General features: G+C 40.1%; 2 protein-coding genes across 2 annotated transcripts in view; one reads left to right on the top strand and one right to left on the bottom strand.

Annotated features, from left to right (window-relative positions):
- slc2a13a (solute carrier family 2 member 13a) overlaps positions 1-7,596 on the top strand; it is a 44,355-nt gene extending 36,759 nt beyond the window's left edge. The window contains exons 5-10 of the mRNA XM_014018865.1: positions 1,539-1,702; positions 1,787-1,907; positions 3,077-3,202; positions 3,300-3,418; positions 4,082-4,234; positions 4,966-7,596. Of these exons, the coding sequence (XP_013874319.1) occupies positions 1,539-1,702; positions 1,787-1,907; positions 3,077-3,202; positions 3,300-3,418; positions 4,082-4,234; positions 4,966-5,192 (910 nt within the window). The 3' untranslated portion in view covers positions 5,193-7,596. The remainder of the gene's footprint in view (positions 1-1,538; positions 1,703-1,786; positions 1,908-3,076; positions 3,203-3,299; positions 3,419-4,081; positions 4,235-4,965) is intronic.
- Positions 7,597-8,400: 804 nt separating this feature from the next.
- redic1 (regulator of DNA class I crossover intermediates 1) overlaps positions 8,401-12,020 on the bottom strand; it is a 5,857-nt gene continuing 2,237 nt past the window's right edge. The window contains exons 9-14 of the mRNA XM_014018866.1: positions 11,553-11,625; positions 11,438-11,471; positions 11,249-11,267; positions 11,060-11,154; positions 9,205-9,625; positions 8,401-9,139 (exon numbers count right to left, since the gene is read on the bottom strand). Of these exons, the coding sequence (XP_013874320.1) occupies positions 8,970-9,139; positions 9,205-9,625; positions 11,060-11,154; positions 11,249-11,267; positions 11,438-11,471; positions 11,553-11,625 (812 nt within the window). The 3' untranslated portion in view covers positions 8,401-8,969. The remainder of the gene's footprint in view (positions 9,140-9,204; positions 9,626-11,059; positions 11,155-11,248; positions 11,268-11,437; positions 11,472-11,552; positions 11,626-12,020) is intronic.

The raw sequence follows: 12,020 nt of genomic DNA, 5'->3' as shown, positions 1-12,020 counted from the left end.
GATGGATGGATGGATGGATGGATGAAAAGATGATAAATGGATGGTTGAAAGGATGGATGGATGGATGGATTGATGGATGGATGGTTGAAAGAATGGATGGATGGATGGTTGAAAAGGTGGATGATAAATGGATGGTTGAAAGGATGGATGGTTGAAAGAATGGATGGATGGATGGTTGAAAAGATGGATGATAAATGGATGGTTGAAAGGATGGATGGATAACCTGAAAATCCTGAAAGACAGTAAAACACAACTAACAGTGATGTATTCATGATTTTCTTGGTTCAGTTTATTTTAACCATTTATTCTTTTTCATCTAGTTCTTTAGTTTTTCTTTCTTTATTTTTGTTTTCCTGACTTTTCATTTTGTAAATCCCCATGTTTCAGTTCATCCACCAGTGCTTTTCTTTTATCTTAAAAGCTTTATGCAGATTCATCCATTTCCCCAATACAAAACAATTCTAAGACACGTTTCAAAGATAATTGTGCCACCGTATAAAGTCCTGAACTGAGAACATCTAAACCCGTCCTGTTCTTGTCATCGTGTGTGTGTGCTGTAATCAGTAAAATGCAGAGGGTAGGGATGAAGCACGGCAGTGAAAAGAAATGAGCTTTTACTCCCGCTGCTGCTCCAGAAGCCTACAGGATCCTCGTGTTTGTCTGTGTCTGAGCTCAGCAGGTAGAGCTTAGTTTCTGGAAGACTAACAAAGCCATTTATAACCCTCTCTGTTTGTACGCTGCAACACAGCTGTAGGTAAATCAGAGTTTCTGAGCATCTGAATTTTGTTTTTGTTTTGTCTGGCTGGAGGGGGAGAAGAGATCACACAAACCCCTCATCTGAATGTCGTGTTTTAGGAGCGGGAGCGATGAGGATGTGTATGAGGAGATGTTTCTGGTCGAGACATGGAAAAGTACAAGAAGTACATTTCCTTCTGGTTTTTGTACCCTCTCTTCCATCTATTACACCCTCACCTGCTTTTATTGAGTGAAAGTAGGTATTTAAATTCCGTTACATCAATCGCTACCGAAGTTTTAAACAAAGATCTTGTATGGGTTGACTTTCAGCTATGACCACATCAAATTTTAGCCCAATATCTGTAAAACTGAGTTGACAGGCAAACAAGCCAAGTTCAACCGCTCTTCTAAAAGAGTGAAACACTCATCCAGCARTCATATCCTCTGAACCTGAGTGTCATCCACTCATGGACAGACAGTTAGCAATCAGCTAAAAATAGCCTGCCGCCAGTCAGATTCGGCGTCTCTTCTCTCGTACCGTGTAATAATTATACTTGGAGCTTTAGCCCCCGTGTTGCTTCGTGCCGGCACATTACCTCCAATCATCATCAACCAGGCTCTCAGCCGACAACAGACAGCTGCAGAAGAGACAATTTTCTGTTCCAGTTCTGGTATCGACAGACCGTTGACAGAAGGGTCCACGTGGTTTAAGGCAGTGGTGGTCCCTGGGCCTAAATCTGGCCTACAAGCTCCTCCCGTTCCATGAAGTCAAGGAATGATACATTTTTAACTTGTTGCCGCAGGTACTACAGCGCCACCATCCTGCAGATGTCGGGGGTGCGAGACGACAGGTTGGCAATCTGGCTGGCGGGACTCACCACCCTTACCAACTTCCTGTTTACCCTCCTAGGGGTGTGGCTTGTTGAGCGGGTGGGACGCAGGAAGCTCACTTTGGGCAGTATTCTAGGTAAGGGCATTCTGGCTCAAAGATTCTATGTTAAAGGAAACACTAACGTTTATTTCTGCATGTTTTTTTCCCCCCATCTAACAGGTACGTGTTTGAGTTTGAGTCTTTTGGCCATCGGTTTTCTCACGTCTGCACAGCACAGCCCTCCTGTAACGTTCCACCCGTTAGACCCTGACATCAACAACTCCACCTGCTCCAAGTACCAGTGAGTAAACACGCAAATAACATGTCTTTATCTTCAATATACTGTATATCATTAAGACAGCCTACAGGAAGTTGTTTTAACAATCTATCCATAAGACAGTCCACAGCACTGTTTTTATTTTGTATAGAATCAGTATCGGCTGATACTAAACCTCAGATATCTGTTTCGAAATCAGAAGTGAAATAACTCGATCGGTGGATTCCAGTATAAACATGCCTTTATAAACTTGTTTAAATCAACATAAATCCAAAGCACTGACAGACACAGCTTTATCTCCCCAGATTGTGTTTTATCTGATMCAAGTGGCTTTTATCCTTCACATCAAAAACACATCAATTCATCGTCTCAAATCAAGCTGTTGGCTCGAGTGTTTACATGATGGCAGGCAGAGATCAGATGTCTCTGTGCTCCATTTTACGCTCACCAACACGAGACGAAACTCCTGCGTAACGACAAACAACATCTAATGGTCTCCCTCACCAGCACACACACCGTGTAACACACACACACACGCAGCAGTAATTTGAAGAGATGAGTGCTTTCACCACTGGAATGGGTTTTTGTGTTCTCACAAACACACATTTAATGACCACAGCAGTATTGGAGTCACAGATTGTCTCTGTTGTGAAAGGTTTTCCTGATAAAGTTGCATCTTTAGATTAAATAACGCAATCTGACTAAAACAACACAAACAAGATTTTATTTTTATTTCACTGATTGATAACCAAAAACTGCAGGTTGTTCTGAAATAACAGCAATCAAACTGTGAGGCGCAGTAGAGGGAGCTTCATCATTTAAATCAGCTTTCCTAATTTAGAAATGTGGACTTTGTGTCAATGACTGAACAACTAAAACATTTACCAGAAATTTGTGAATTGCGCTACAAATACTTTATGATACATTTAACTTTCAGCAACCATTCTGCTACTTTTAGCTTCTAGCTATTGTTCTACCTCTTTTATCAGAGCATCATCAGTATTTCAAACATTCTCAGATGTCATCTTCTAATAAAACTGTAAAATAAATTAAAGAATAATTTCTTTAGTCAGTAAACATTTTTCAGGGGAAAAAAGTATTTAGATAAACCTCCCATTAGCTGGTAGAAAATCAGAATGTTTGACTTTGTTCATGACAGCTAACGTATGTTCTGTCTGCCGTTTGGCGTGCAGAATGTGCGAGCCGTGCATGCTGGACCCCCGCTGCGGTTTCTGCTACCGTGAGAACGGCTCGGCGCTCCTCGCCGCCTCCTGCGTCCCGGTCGATAAGGGCTCCACGGAGCATGCGGCGTGGGGCAGGTGAGTCACCAGACACACGCTGACTGCCGGTACTGCAGCTTTCAGGATGACTCATTCCAAATTTCAAGAGGGATTAACAAAACATGTCTTCTTTCAGATGCTCCAACTCCACCCTGATGAAGGATCAGACCCACTGGGCCTACAACTACTGCCCCACCTCATACTCTTGGCTGGTCCTGTTGGGTCTGGTGCTCTACCTGGCTGCTTTTGCTCCAGGTGAGACGCCCAAACTTAMGTATTTCTGCAGACTTTGAGCTATCTCATTCATTCGTACAACAAAGCTCAATAAGAAAAATGATGCTATGACTTTTAGATTTTGTGACTTTTAATACATTTTACCTCTATTTACAAATATTTTCCCCTTAAAAAATACATCAAGGTCTCTTTYCTTTAAAAATTCTCTTTTAAATCTGCTACCAATTTAGTTTTAATCCAGCCTTTTGCTACATTTAGCTTTAAAACTAGCCTGGTGCTACTTTTATGATTTAGCTACTATTCTGCAACTTTTAGCTTTTGACAATGCTTTTGCTAGTTTTAGTCTTTTAAMCAGTCTTTATTGTTTTCAGCCATTTTAATGCTTTTAGTTACTCTTTATACATTTAGCTTTTAGCCAGTCTTCTAGGTTGCCATTTGATAGTTTTAGCAAGTGTTTTGCTACTTTTAGCTAACCCTCAGCTCATATAGCTTTTAGCTAGCCTTTTGTTATTTGTAACCAGCCATTTTCTATTAGCTTTATCTAACCTTTTGCTGTTTTTAACTAGCGTTTAGCTACTTTTAGATTTTGACAAGTCCTTTACTRATTATCATTTTTGTGCTACTGTTCTATTTTTAGTTTTTATCTAGCTTTTCTCCATACTCCTTTCTTTTTACTTCTGTCAGGTATGGGTCCGATGCCGTGGACTATTAACTCAGAGATCTATCCGTTGTGGGCGAGGAGCACAGGGAATGCCTGCGCCGCCGGAGTCAACTGGACCTTCAACATCCTGGTGTCGCTCACCTTCCTCCACTTGGCTCAGTACCTCACGTACTACGGTCAGTTTGAAAGTCCTCGATCACGTCAGTAAAACACGCCGAGCAGAGCTTATATAAGGCGAACCAGAAAAGATGTAGCAGCTGACTGACACGTTCAGGTGTTGTTTTTTTTCCTGTAGCTCCTGTCAGCTCAGCTCAGCAGCAGGTTTCTCCTCAGACAGACAGGAACTGACCTTTGGTGCAGCTGGAAATCAATCGGTCGCAGGCGTTCCTGAGAAGCAGCAGGGTTAATTATTGATTCGACCCATTATTAACCAGTTCATCCGGCTKATGAAAAGTTACCCAAGATGAACAAAAATAATTGCGTCCAAGAGGTGGTATTTAACGTAAAAATGTCACTCAGTTTCTACGAGGGGGAAAATGAAGATGGCAGGAAATCTCATTAAACMGTTGTGGCTTTCTGAGTGAAATCTTATTATTAGATGCGTGTTCTGTGGTTCTTTGTGTCCCATTAACCCTGCTGTACTTTTTTTTGATGGGAACATGTTGCACCCTTCATCATATTGTCTCCGGCAGCCTGAAAGCACTTGTTCAACGTGATAAAAAATTTTTTTAGCTGTCTGTATAAGTGTGTGGGCAGATAACATCCGGCACCAGCTGCCTCTTGGATCTGCTGCCACTTCTTTCTTTTTTTTTTTTTTTTGAGCAAGAACAAAGAAATTTAGAAGAAACAACTCGAGTCTAAATGATCTTTACAAGTCTTTATTGTGTTTCTTTGTTCCTTTTCTCAGGAGCTTTCTTCCTGTACTCCAGCATGGCCCTGCTGGGTTTCATCTTCGTTTACGGCTGCCTGCCGGAAACCAAGTCCCGACGCCTGGAGGAAATCGAGGCGCTGTTCGAAAACCAGCTTTGCTCCTGCGGCGCATCCGACTCGGACGAGGGACGCCAGGTGGAGTACATTCGCGTCAAAGGTTCCAATTACCACTTATCGGACAACGACGCGTCGGACGTGGACTAGCCTGCGCGCCCTCGACCTCGCTCTGGATGTTTCGTCACCCTCTGTAACCACCGAAACACGCAGAGTGATCGGGTCTGTAATGTTCGTCTCATTTTGTGATCTGTGGAGCCGCTGGTTTCCCTACCGGCAAACAGATCGTGAACGGACAAAAGGGAGACTGTTTACCAAGTCGGGACCCAGTTTCTGAAAGGGGGTGAACCAGGTTTGTGCATCCACGTGACTTAAACTGACCTGACAGCAGTTGTTGTGACTTGTTTCTCTATAGTGCCGTTACGCCTTTCAGTATGAGACACGTCTCGGTTAAATGTTGTTTCGGCTTGTAGCGTAGCACTCTGATGTTAGTCCCGTATTAACAGCAACCGTCTTCAGTTTGTGATTGGTCTGGACCGTTTTTAAAGACAAGCAATCACCAGAAACACACTTATTGTTGCACCTAACAGCTGCCTGACACAACCACTTGAGTAGCACTGAAAAGACAGTTGGTTTTTATTTATTGTTTTCTGTTTGAAACCATGTGCCTTGGAACAGCATTCATACCCCTTGAATTTCGCAGAGTCTCGACGTTACGACCCCAAACTTCAGAGTAATTTACTGGGATTTTATGTAACAGTCGTTGTAGATTGTTGGTGCCCAATCCTGGTCTTTGGAGGTTGTTTTATTYGGTTCCCTGCTCCTCAGCAGGTCTTTGAGTTCTGCAGAAGCCTGTTAATTGCCTGGCAGAGCAGAGAAAAATCTAAGACATGCCGGATAGTGGCACTTGAGGACCAGGATTGGGCACCAGTGTTGTAGACCAGCGATTCCCAACCAGGGGTATGTGTACCCCTTGGGGTTCGCAAGCATACTACAGTGGGTACGTGGAAACATTTCCCAGGTGTGTAAAAAAATAAATAAAAATAGGACTGAGATATGTAGGGCCCTATGATTTCCGCAGTGCGAAAAATGCAAACGGAATCATGAAATTGACAAAATGTAATCCTGTATAAAATGCAGTTCTCACAGCATTTACTCACTTGGGGTATTTGATGTATTTTGGACGCTGCTGTTTTCTGCACCTGCCATTACCTGGTTTATTTATTTAATTACTTATTCACTTTCAAGGCAACATATTTATCTTTATGTTTAATTTGAGCTAAAAAGAATAAAATGTCTGAGAATTCAATGTTCTATGGGGTTAAATAAGTAATTTCTATTTAATAATCAGATGTTATACACTATAGTTTTGGAGAATCATCATTACGTTTGACTGAGGGGTACTAGTGATATGACAAAATAGCTCAGGGGATACACAAGTCTTAAAAAGGTTGGGAACCACTGTTGTAGRCCATTTGATCATAGCTCTAGGTGGACGATTTGGGTCGTTCCCGTGCTGGAACGTGAACCTTCACCCTGGTATTGAACAGGTTATTGCCCTCTATTTAGCTCCATCCTCTTCAGACTCTTTCCATTTTGGGCCAATAGATGGAACACAGGTCGTTCTTTTTACATCATAAATTGGCTTTAAACTTCTCTGTTTTATCTGTTTTTACCTAGGCGGTGTGTTCCTTGTTGGTCTACATGATGCTGTTTGATCAGTAATGTTGGATAAACCTCAAAGGCTTACTGCTATGTTCATACCAAGATTAAACTACGCACACATCTGATTGTTGGGCTGGATTTTAGATTTTAGTTGGAGGTATAAAGGAGCTAAATACAAATATACGCCACAATTTTTACATTTTTTGTAAAATATTTTGAAAACTTTACTATTTTTACTTCCGCTTCTAAATTAGTAGCTTGGTAAAATGATGACGTTTGTGGTTTTAACCTGGAAAAGTGAAAAAAAAATTCAAGGCGTATAAACACTTATTCAAGGCATTGCTGTTTTAGTTTTTAATTTTTCTTTCTGTTGCATAAAACAYCTTTTGGTTTTTGTTTTATGTTTTTAGCAGAATACTGAAATTCACACCAAAAAAAAAAAGTCAACACCACAAATGCACCGATGCTGTAACCGGCATCATTCTGGACACCTGCTACATGTATCATCAAAAGATTACAAATCTGTTCAGATAAAACCAGTGAAGCTTTAATTCTCTGATTGTTGTATTAAAATTTAACATTATATTAGTGCCTGTTTAATGTGAAGGTGCCTCAGTCACATTCCCTGCATGATGGAGTTTTTATTTTACGTGCATATTGTTTAGATTTGTCTTCCGCCACAGCCTTATGTCCAAATTATGATTTAAAAAACATTCTTGTGTCAAAAGTTGCACGGTTTTCTGTAATGTTGTTTTGTAAAAATATATATATATATAAAAAATGAGTGGTTACAGCTCAGTATGGAGGTTTTTGTGTAGCAAAAAATGTGAAAATGCTGCAAGTCAGTGGGAAGAATTGTCCTTTTTTCAAATAAAATGTTCAAATAAGAGAAAATGTCAGGGCACGTCCTGATTCAGTGGCGTAATATCGAGTATTGAGAGGATGTTTTGGTATTTTATAGGTGACACCTGCATGCCTGTGGATGTTGGTGTAAAAGAATAAAGAGCCATGTTTCAACTGGATATTTTAAAAATATGTAAACTGTAGGAATATAGCACCCTCTTGTGGAAAGTTCACAACRTCCACGAGGCCAGATTAAAAAATATCTTGCAGGACATTTTTCAAAGCAAACTTTTGTCTTTCGGAGGCTTGCAGGACTCTAAGACCAGGAGTCAAACAGAAACTCACTCACCTGTAGCCACTTTAACATTCTTTTAATCCTCAAAGAAYGTGTCAAAACTTTGACGGAATCCGCGGATCGTATCCACGGAGCTCAGCTGCTATAAATACTTTTAAAATCAGTCCACCACCAACAAAATCCTTCATGTTCAACAGTAAATGAGTAACATGCACTGAACAAGAGTATAAATGATTTTATGGACCTAACACCTGTTCAGAAGAAGTTTCTCAAATCTCATAAAACTACATTTTATTCACAACGTATCATCGTAAAAAGTAAATCTGTGGGTAGTTTTCTGCATTAATAGACCATTTCCTGATGTATAAGCTGCCAAGAGGCATTAATGCACCCCTATACCATCAGAGAGGCAAGCTTCAGAACTGTGTTGGACTGTTTTTTATTCAAACCATTTACTTTTACAGCTTTTTTTTTGCCCCTGGACCAACTTTTTTTTTTTACATTTTGATGGCATAAAATTTAAAATTAGCTTATTTAAACAAAAACAACTTTTTTATTGTTTTCTGTGTTTCGTGGTGAATAAAATATGGGTTTATGAGATTTGCAAATCACTGCATTTTGTTCATATTTAACTTCTTTTGAAAAGTGGGGTTGTAAATATTTTAAATTACGAGCAGATGTGTCACGTCCCAGTGGAAAAACAGCTGACAGACGAACTTTAACTTTCTTTGGACAGAAAGTCATGAAAATTAATTTCTTTCTGTTGATTCACAGAAACACGTTCCGGACACAGATTGTGTCGACCAAATATTTAATGTGTACCTCTGACACGGGTACTGTGATGTTTAGCCTTCTACTCCAGAGGGTGTGTAACGTGTACTTTTGGTGAAATTGTTGTTTTTTGTTCTATGTGAACCAGTTACATGTTTCTTAAGTTTACAAGGAATTAAAAAAACAAAATGTATATTTAATTACTGTTCAAGCTGTAAATGTTTTGCTAGAGTTTATATTATATAAAGATGAATATATTCAAGAAATCTGATGTATATGGAGGAAAAAAATAAAGTTAATCTGAATGACGCTTTAAGATTTTTGTTTGCTTCGTCCGGCTGAATAAATGTGATTCACTTCCTGTARGTTTGTCTGTCTACCTTCTCCTTCTTCTGCTTCAGCAGGAGCAAAATGTCGGCTACTTCCTGAAGCGACTCGGCCTCCTCAGAGAGCGGGCGACCTCTGACCTCCTCTCTTCCTGCGTCCGACGCTGGTTTGATCCGAGAGCTGCCCTCGGCTTTGCCTGTGAGAAACACGAGTTTTTGCCAAAGAAGCTGAATTTTGTGTGAAATCTGTTTATTTCTGTACCTCTTGGGCTGAAAGCATCTTGTAGCGGGTTCCAGAGGGACCATTTTTCTTCCCTTGTTGAGGTTCGTGGTTCTGGTTCGGTCTCAGATGCTGGATGCTGTCCTGGCCCGGCGGCGGCGGCGCACTGAGTGGAAGCGTCGCACGTCTCCGGTGTGCAGCTGGGCGTCGTTTGGGTTCCCACCTCTCGGGTTTCAGCCAGAGTTTTCTCGCATTTGCACAGAGTTCGACCCCAAGGAGATGAAGACAGAGCTGAGGTTTGGTCCACGATGATTTGCTCATCTCCCGGGTTTATTCTGGATCCTAATGGCGGGGTGTCGGAGAGTTTTGCACTCTTCTGTGTGGTTTTTGTGTTGTCCTCGCTCCTCTCTTCAGTCGTGTACAAAGCAGAAGCCGGGAGGCACAGTTCACAGCACGACTCATCCTGATAAAAACCAGAGCGGAGACAAAAGAAGTGACGCTGTTCAGTCCTGAAGTGTCAATAAAGCACTAAAGTTTTGAATCGGTTTAATGGTATTCTGTTGAATCAACACTGAAAGTTGCAGAACGTTAATTTAATCATCAATTTACTGTTAAAATCTTTGTGTTTCGTCTGCATTCCCGGGTCCAACTCTTACAAACGGTCTCACTCTAATTTAGTTGTGGTTTCAAGAATTTTGTACAAAATTAAAGAAGCATCATCACCTCAGTAACAGGGTTAGTTAACAAAAACTAATGTAATAATGAAAAGTGAAATTGGGAAAACAATTTAGCTAACTAAAATAAATAACTGTAATGAAACGTAACTGTAAAACTGTATAACCTTTTTACAAAACTAACTGAAATTATAGATAGAATATCCTTCGATTTAGTGTTTGTCAGTGTCATTTAAGCCGTGTGGGCTGATTTATCAAATCTTTTATTTTTTCTTCTTCAAATCAAGCAGTTTTCACATTAGCTGTGGGCAACTCGTGGTCCATGACGTCATCTGCTGCTCGGCACTCGTCTGCTAAATATCAACAAAAGAAAGAAAGCAGCAAAGTCCGATTCAGGATTTCTTTGATTATGACTGCGAGAAAAATAATAGCAAGTGTCTTGTAGTGGAAACAGGTGATAAAACAGGTGGAATACTTCTCAAGCGGAAAAAACACGAATCAAGCTTGAACTTGTGAGTATCTTAACAAGCTAGCTTCTCAGAAAAACAAGCAACTGGCCAGGCAGCACCACGATGGAGACAACTATCTTCACTTTCCTAATTGAGTTACGTGACCATTTTAGGAAAGTGTCACCATAATGGACCGCTTTCAACAGCAACCAAATAGTTAGTTGACTCACAGGAAAACTACGAGCAGGAGGGTACACTGGCAAATATGTTTATTCAAACTATTAAAAAAGCTAATATTAGAAATACTGAAAACTAAACTAAAACTCAGCATTAAAAATCCAATAATAACTAATGAAAACCAGCAAATTCACTGTAAAGACTAATTAAAACTAACTAAATTGAAAGAAAAAAAGTCACAACGAAATAAAACTAAAACTATAATGAAAAATCCAAAACTATAATAACCTTGTTCTGTAAATGTTTTCTAAAAAATAAAAGTTGTGAAGTTTAGGCGTTATCCACAAGTTAAATATAAATTAAATGAATAAATCCTGCAACTAAATTTGGCCAAAACATGCTAATTTACTTTCAAAGTACGACTTTTCCAAGACTAGGGGAAAATTTTACCTTCTAGTGAAAAAGATATTAAGATTTTTCATCTAAAAGTTGAATTTTAGTTTCACTTTGAGTTGAATCAGCAGTTTCTTCGACGTGTGAACATCCTGCTGCCACTTCAGGAAACTGACCAAAGCTTTCAAATGTAAATGAACTTACATCACTGGAGTCTGAACTGAGGTAACTCGCACTGCAAGAGCAACTTGGCAAATATTCACCGCCTTTCAAAAGCCCAGTGTTCTGGTCGGGACATGCTGTGAGTTTTAAAGAAAAAAAAAAGACGTCAGTTTGGTTCGGTTCCTCGACCCGCGGAGCGATAAAACTGCAGCGTTCGCTTCGGACACTTACAGGAGTTCATGTCGGAGAGCTGAAACAGAAACAGAAACGCATCTTTAAATCTGTGCAAACTCAGAAAACTAATAAATGTTCTGCACAACGGCTCATAAATCCTGGAGACGCTGGAGGAATTGTTCCAGCTGCAGTTTTAAAGTCCAACACTTGGTGGAGACAAAAGACTGAAACTGAAGACGAGCTCACCTCTGCTCCTGAGTTCTGAGCTGTGGGAACAGTTCTGTCAGGGAAACAAAAAGAAAACAATTATTATAAACTCAGAGCGTTTTACATATTAAAACTGAAATAAAAAAACTCTCACCGTGGTGCTGAATATCTCACAGACGCCTCATCTGACAGATAGATTTTAGATTTTGGGTTCCTGTCGTTAAAACCTGAAAATAAAGGGATCCACGATTAGTTGTAACATTAGACTTTAAGCATTTATTTTAACTGTTAAAGACTAAAAATACTGTACTGTAGGCTGTTTAGTGTTTATAATTTCTTAACTAAATTTTTAAAATATATTACACGGACGGAGTCATTTTATTTCCACACAAAGCATTCTGGGTAAGTGATGAAGTCGATAGGTCCTCAGTGTGAGCGAGCTATATCCACCCTTAATCTTGGACAATATCTGATGATCGACTCTTTTAAATGAAACCAGAGAGCGTTGACAGAGAGGGGAACACAAAAATGACTCAGCCTGGAACTGAAAATATGGATGGAGGACAACAGTTTAGCTTGTTTGTCGCACTAGCGCTGAGCTAATACATATAGCGTCAGCGCT

This window comes from Austrofundulus limnaeus, unplaced genomic scaffold (genome assembly GCF_001266775.1).
Source record: "Austrofundulus limnaeus strain Quisiro unplaced genomic scaffold, Austrofundulus_limnaeus-1.0 Scaffold204, whole genome shotgun sequence".
Lineage (NCBI taxonomy): Eukaryota > Metazoa > Chordata > Actinopteri > Cyprinodontiformes > Rivulidae > Austrofundulus > Austrofundulus limnaeus.
The sequence above is the reverse complement of the archived record's forward strand: the minus strand, read 5'-3'. Positions and strand labels throughout refer to the sequence as shown.